General features: G+C 44.9%; 1 protein-coding gene across 2 annotated transcripts in view; it reads right to left on the minus strand.

The window, feature by feature from the left end:
* mapk8ip1b (mitogen-activated protein kinase 8 interacting protein 1b) overlaps positions 1–6,853 on the minus strand; it is a 173,190-nt gene extending 166,337 nt beyond the window's left edge. For both annotated transcript variants that reach the window (XM_080191559.1, XM_080191558.1), the window contains exon 1: positions 6,553–6,853. In XM_080191559.1, the coding sequence (XP_080047685.1) occupies positions 6,553–6,632 (80 nt within the window). In that variant the 5' untranslated portion in view covers positions 6,633–6,853. The remainder of the gene's footprint in view (positions 1–6,552) is intronic.
* Between the last annotated feature and the right edge of the window lie 936 nt (positions 6,854–7,789).

A 7,789-nucleotide genomic window follows, 5' to 3' on the forward strand; every position in this document is an offset into this window, starting at 1 on the left:
TCCAAATCATCTGAACAATAATAACGGCCTTTGTTCTTTAACACTCTGCAATCAGTATCTCTGTGAGCAGGCTGTGATGCTGCACGCTCTTTGCTGATTCAACCCTCTTGTTGGGAGAGAATATCCAACAGTCATGTTGTTCGAGGAACTAATATTTTATCTCTCTCAATGTTTTAGAGGCATTAAGACATTTACAAAATTAGTTGAAATAGTGGCGATCGTAACTTGTCAAAAAGGTGGGCGTGTTAAATTGTCTCTCATTGAGGACTAGCAGAGGGTAAATAAATATGATTATGGGGATAGGACCTGGATGGGAAGATTGCCAGTACAGGTTTGATGAGCTGAATGGACTCCTTCTGCACTACATATGATTCTACGACAGGCATGTCAAGGACAAGTAGGGATGGGCAATAAACACTGGCCTTGCCAAGTGATGCCCATACCCCAGGAATAAATAATGAAAGTGTCGAGCTGACAATTCTGCTCCCTCATTGCCACTGTGGATGAATCAATGCTGTAGCTCTGAGAAAATATTAAATTAAATTTGGTAAAGAACTCATTACCCTGCCCCATAATAATGCTGATCTGGCATCGGAGCAAGCAGCTTCAATAACCTCTCGTCCGAGGAGGAATGGGGCTAAGATGATGGGAACAGTGTGGGCCTGTGGTTAACAGGCAGGAAGGTAAGCACATGGTTCAAATGGTAGGAATGGTCCAGTTTGTTCTTAAAACATAACACACATAGCTGTTCTAATGCCACCAATTGGCGCCACAGGAAATGCAGGCATACCGTTCATATTCAAAGTTAGCATGTGATGATACAATATGGACACCGACATAATTTTGACAAAGAATTGAATCACAGAATCCCTACACTGCAGAAGGAAGCCATTTGGCCCATCAAGCCTGACATTGACAACAATCCTATCCAAGCCCTATTCCTGTCATCCATATATATTTACCCTGCTAGTCCCCCTGACTCTAAGGGGCAATTTAGCATGGCCAATCCACCCAACCTGCACATCTCTGGAGTGTAGGAGGAAACCGAAGCACCCAGAGGAAACCCACGCAGACATAGGGAGAGTGTGCAAACTCCACATGGACGGTCACCCATGGCAAAGAGCACAATAGCCACCAGTGAAAGCGGGTGGGAGTAGAGGACAATGCTACCTTAGTCAATTCAATGTACTTTTCCCAGCATTCTCTTGTGGAACAGGGACAATTGACACGTTCACTGTCACATTAAATTCAGGTCTGAGGTAAAATAGTCTAAATTTCATTCTACGTCCCTGCTCCCAGGTCAGGTTAAAGGCTCTCTGAAGATCTCCCTCAATCCCCAGATATAAGAACATAGGAAATAGGTGGAGTGGACCATTCAGCCCTCAAGTCCGTTCTGCCATTTAACAAGATCCTGGTTGATCTTCAACCTCAATGCTATTTGACCACATTATCCCTATATATCTTTAATATATAGTAATTCTATATGGAAGGATTATTCACTCCTAATGTAGATCAGCTTTCATTGTCCATCACAAATTTTCCTTGAGAAAATGGTGGTGAGCATTCTTCTTGAGCCACTGCAGTCCATGTGGAGTAGCTACAACCACAGTGCTGTTAAGGAGAAAGGGAATTCCAGGATTTTGACCCAGCGACAGTGAAGGAGTAGTGATATGATTCCAAATCAGGATGGTGTGTGGCTTGGAGGGCAACTTACAATTGATGGTATTCCAATGCATCTGTTGCCCTTGACCTAGGTAGTGGAATGGTGGAATCATAGAATCCCAGTAGTGCAGAAGGAGGCCATTTGGCCCATCGAGCCTACACCGACAACAATCCGGCCCTATCCCCATAATCCCATGCGTCTACTTTGCTGGTTCCCCCCGACACTAAGGGACAATTTAGCATGGCCAATCCACTTAACCCACACGTCTTTGGCATGTGGGAGTAAACCGAAGTTCCCAGAGGAAATCCATTCACACACAAGGGGAACATGCAAACTCTACAGTGTGGCTGGAATTGAACCTGAGTCCCTAACACCGTGAGACAGTAGTGTTAACCATTGTGTCACGGTGCTGCCTGTTGTGGGTTGAAAAGGAGCTATCGAAGGAAGCGTGGCAAGTTGCTGCAACGCACCTTGTAGATGTTCCTGCATTACCTATCTCCAATATTTGAGCTGCTTAAAAAGGGTCTGCTGGAGGCCTTGAAGAAAGAACATAAGAGCAGGAGTAGGCCATCTAGCCCTTCGAGCCTGCCCCGCCATTCAATAAGATCATGGCGGATCTGTCATGGCTCAGTTCCACATTCCCGCCCTCTCCCCATAACTCTTAATCCCCTCGCTTATCAAAAACCCATCAACCCGCGTCTTAAAAATATTTAGCGAGGCAGCCTCCACCACTTCAACGGGCAGAGAATGGAAGATTGTTTTCTTACGTTACTTTAAATGGAGCCAAGAGGGGCATTAGCCTTGGCCGAGTGCACCCTCATCCAAATGTTATTTGCAAACCTTATAGAGGTTGAAAAGTTTGGCATGCTCTGGAGCGTCAGCTTAGGTTTTGAATGAGTGTGCTACCCACTGAGCCAATACATTCACTGCCTGACTGATGGAGATCCAATTAAACACTTAAAAAGTTATTGGAAATTGAGTAAGTGGAGAGCTGATGTATTGCAGTCTGGACGTTTGGTCTATGGACTAAAGGTTACACACAGTAGCAAAATGTTCAGTGGTCAAGTGTGCACCATCTCACCTAATGAATGATACCTCTGATAGGGCAGTGCCTAGGAAGTGCTGCCCTAGGAGTGATAGCTGAGGTAATTTACTGCAAAGCGGGACTTAAATCTGTAAACTTCTGCTCCAGAAGTGAGGATGCTGCCTAATGAACCTTCTCTGACACCTAGCTATTTTAGTAGATACAACCTGCCACTCAAAACGCACAGTGGATTCCGACAATCTTTTACAAATTGTCACATCTGAGTCAAAGAATTAACTTCACTGAACCAGTAAGAACAACTTGATCTGTAAATATCAAAATAAAACAATTGACCTATCACGCATCGTGCAGTGGGGACTTCAGAAGTTTAATTTCACTTGGCTCTTCAAATAGTTAGCCACACATTTAAATAACCAGAACTTCAAACATCAGGATGCCCTTTTCAATATCACCTGCAGGTACAAGCAACTATCCCCTATCACTTGATGGAATATTACCTATGAATATTAAATGCAGATTTTTATTTGAAGTGCACAAGTCCAAATCAAACAATAAACGTGCAAACAACTGGCGTCAGTTATAATAAGTCCTGAAAGGTGCTTTATAAATTTTAAGTTATTTTTCAATATCATACAGTCATCATGAATGTGTTGTTAAGTGGCAACATCTGGAGTTATGACTATAATTCTTGTTGCCTTTTACAGCCAGGACAATGATTACAGTACCCCAAGTGATGCCCAGCTTCAAGCATTAAAGTTATGAGGAGAGGATGAAAATGTCACAAATGTTTACACTGGGAAGGACGCTCGGTGAGGGAAGGACAAGGTGAATGGGTGATGATGATATTTCCCTACTCAAAATTTTTGTGAAGAGGGGAGAAACTGAATCTTGTTGATATGCCTGGAGATTGTTGTGAACTCAAGTAGAGTTTGGGATAGTGATTCAAACATCAGAAAAGAAAGATGGACAGTTTATATTTTACTGCTTTTAAGAGGCTGGTGAAATGGTCTTTTGAACAGCCTGGGTACAGAGACAGAGGCCCCGATTTTACCCTCCCTGGAATCGAGGCAGGTGAGGCTCACAGAACTGCATTCTCCATGGGCCTCAGGCACGATCTTACAAGCCTCGGGCAGAGTGCCAGTAAAATTCCAGCCAGAGGTAAAAATTGGCCCTTGTTGCCGACATTTTATTGCCGCAAATGGGTGCAGGGGCCCAATGCCCTGCACCCCGAGGATGCCAGAAAATAGTCCAAGGCAAAGTTTTATCTGACTACTTTTTAGGCGTTTGGGATGGCTGCGTAAAACAGGCTAATTCCATATGCTGAATAGGGCCCGATTGACTATTTTAAGAATGCTTGGGCCAAGGTAAATGTCAACAATGTGATTATCATTGACCAGAAACTGAACTGGACTAGCCATATAAATGCTATGGCTACCAGAGAAGGTCAAAGGCTAGGAATTCAGTGGCAAGTAACTCACCTCCTGACTTCCTAAATCCCATCCACTATCAACAAGACACTTATTGGAATACTCTCCACTAGACTGGGTGAGTGCAGCTCCAACGACACTACAGAAGCTCAACACCATCTAGGACAAAGCAGCCAGTTTGATTGCTACTCTTTCCACAAACATTCGCTTCCTCCACCAATGATGAACAATGGCAGCTGTGTGTCCCGTCTACAAGATGTATTGCAGGAACTCACCAAGTATCCTTAGGTGGCACCTTCCAAACCCACAAACACTACCATCTACCATGGCGCCCAGCAGGGAGCTGCTATACAGCCTCCTTTTGAGTCTCCCAGTCAACTGGGAGAATCACCGCACCTACCTTATGGAACCCTATCATCATTTTAAAGACCTTTATCAGGTTAACCTACCACCCCTCAGGTTTTTTCATTTGAGGAAAAGCCCTAAACCAGTGGTCCCAATTGCAAATAACAGAACCCACTGGCACATTGACATATAGAAGGATCTGGGTGTACAGGTCCATGGATCCCTGAAAGTGGCAACAAGGCATACAGCACGCTTGCCTTCATTGGTCGGGGTATTAGGTTTAAAAGTTGGCAAATTTGGAATATTGCATGCAGTTCTGATCGCCACACTTCCAAAAGGGCATGGATGCTTTGGAGAGTGCGCAAAAAACATTTACCAGGATGTTGCCTGGTCTGGAGGGTCTTCATTATGAGGAGAGGTTGGATAAACTCAGATTGTGTTCACTGGAGAGACAGAGGCTGAGGGATGACCTGATAGAAGTCAGCAAAATTATGAGGGGCATAGATAGATAGATTAGCGACTTTTTCCCATGGCAGCAGGGCCGACCACAAGATGGCACACGTTTAAGATGAGAGATGCTAAGTTTAGGGGAGATGTGCCGGGAAAGTTTTTCACACAGATGGTGGTGGGTGATTGGAACACACTGCCAGTGGAGGAAGCAGGCACATGATCAACATTCAAGTTGTATCTTGATAAGACAGATGAACGGGAGAGGAACCACATATCAGAGCAAGCTTGGTGGGCCAAAGGGCCTGTCCCTGGGCTATATTGTGGCTTGACAGAATAATGGAATCCATCCCACTGGTTTAAAAATCCTGGGACAATCCTTAAATCCTAGATAATAAAGAAATTTGACTGTTCTGTGTCTCCATGAACTAACTGGCCTAAATTCTGATGAGACTGAATAGTGGGAAGTGATTTCTCCCAAAAGAACATGTAAAATTCCCAGGAAAATCCTACTTATGAAGAGCTGAATTCAGACCCAGTACAGCAGCTGAGTTAATAATGGGAGATTTGCATTTTATATGTAGCCCCTTTGATCCAAGGCACCTCAAAACACTTGACAGCCACTGCTGCAATTTGGGAAACACAGCTATCAATTTACACACAGCAAGATCCCACAAACAGCAATATGCTAACGACCATATTATATTTAAAGTGTGTTGGCTCATCCTTAAGCGCCAGCTGTGATGCTGCCAGAGCTCCCCAGTTTTGTGTCAAACAGAATCTTTAATACCCATGTGGGGGCAAGACAGCACCACCTTAACCTGGATTCATTTGCTCAAATACCAAGGATTGAAACTTAAATCTATTATATTTCCAAAGCAGCTTCACCATCGGGTCAAGATTTTACGTTCACAATAACACACAATTGGTTTCTGGGCTGCCCTTTCCACCAGCACCAGCACCCCCCCCCCCAACCAGAGTTATAATCATCCCAATATTTAGCATGTATTAATAACAGACATACAAATACGTGTAGCTAGCTCACCAAGCCCAGGAACAACCTGACCGACACAAATCCCAGTTTACCTGTCAGGGGAGTGACAGCTCAATAAAACAATCCTTGGGATTATTTTTTTTCCACCCCCAGAAAAGTTGCAATTTCCAAAAATGTTTCAATCGTGTTCTTTTCTTCGAGATGAATCAATGAAGCATTGAAAAAGCAAAGCTCCCTTGCTTCGCTTCCCAGTTCATTCTGAGTGGGAGCTGTCCACGCCCTGAAATACTCTCTCCGGCACTTTAAACAGCGATTCTCAAAAAAAAAACCCAAAATTACCGAGAAAATGCTGAGAAATGAAATTAAATTAAACCCAATTTGCCAGTGTTATTGAGACATCAGCTAGGGACAGGGATGGGCGATGCTCCCGTGCCCTGCTGTGAGCAGGTTTCAGCATCTCATCTCCCCTATATTTTTCGATACAAAATGCTTTTAATATATCTCTCTCCTCCTCCCTGCATTACTTAATTGGAGATCAAATATTGCCAGATAGCAAGGACAGCATTTTATGCAAAGCCCCCTCCCTCCCCACCATCCGCCCAGCTTTCCCTGGCGGTGTCCCCCGCTTTACCTGAAATTGGGTGGAGAGGCGATGTGCAGCCCCAGATAGGGAGAGGCAGCCGGGGAGTTCATTGAGTCTGCATCCGCCATTCTCCATTCATATCCTGCACAGAGGCTGGCAGCTCTCTCTCTCTCTCTCTCTCGACGTCAGACCGGGCAGGAGGAAGGGAGGTGGGAGAAAGAAGAAAAAAAAGCTTTCAAATGCAAAGAGATTTAACCCACTTTGCCCATCGCTGCAAGAGGGTTCAGGGACTCCATCAGGGCTTTTGGTCCATTGCACGCTTGCCCAAGTCGCTCCCTCCTCCACCCTGTTGAAGCAGAGGAGGCACACGGTCTGCTGATGTGTGTCACCGTGATACGGCGTGATGGGATCAGTGTCAGCTCCACCTCCCCACCTAACCATTCTCCCAACTGCTGGGACCCATTAAAAGCCAGGCATTTGGCGGGTGGTGGGCGGGTTGACTCAATCCCCTCCTCCCCAAGGACTGTCTGGAGTCTACATGAAATAAAAATTAATTTGTTCCACCACAGGGGAAACAAAAAATAAGGCAAATGACATTTCACCCCCCCAAAAATAAACACCTTGAACAATAACAACTGAAAAATATTGCAAGTGTCATATAAAGGTTTGCTTTGCTAAATGTCACCTTTAATCCAGTTGTAACAAGGTGTAGAATTTCACTGAAATAGACCCTCACACAGTAGATAGTTTTCTTTTTTAAAATATTCTTTCTTGGTCTGGGTGTCACTGGCTAGACCAGTATTTATTGCCTAATTGTCCCTGACAAAGTGGTGTAGAACCACCTTCTTGAACAACTGTCTGCAGTCCATGTGTGGTGTAGGCACCATCCCCCCCTTTCCACTGCGCTGTTAGGGAGGGACTGCCACTATTTTGACTGAAGGAATGGCGATACAGTTCCAAGTCAGGACGGTGAGTGGTTTGGAGGGGAGCTTACAAGTTGTGATGTTTTCATGTGTCTACTACCCTTTGTCCTTCTTGGTGGGAGAGGTCACGGGTTCAGAAGGTGCCGTTGAAGGGGTTTGCTGGGTCTCTTTAACTCAGCCATGGTATTAGCATCCATGTCTCCAGACTGATCACTGGGGGCAGGCGTGACTACCACCCACACTCCATCAAAGGGAGGGTCTGTAGTTAAATGGGCTCCAGCAGGGGGCAGTATGGATGAATTCTACATTACTTTCCTTGGGCGGCATGGTAGCACAATGGTTAGCACTGCTGCCTCACAGCG

Source organism: Carcharhinus amblyrhynchos, chromosome 6, assembly GCF_965287045.1.
Source record: "Carcharhinus amblyrhynchos chromosome 6, sCarAmb.v2.hapA, whole genome shotgun sequence".
Lineage (NCBI taxonomy): Eukaryota > Metazoa > Chordata > Chondrichthyes > Carcharhiniformes > Carcharhinidae > Carcharhinus > Carcharhinus amblyrhynchos.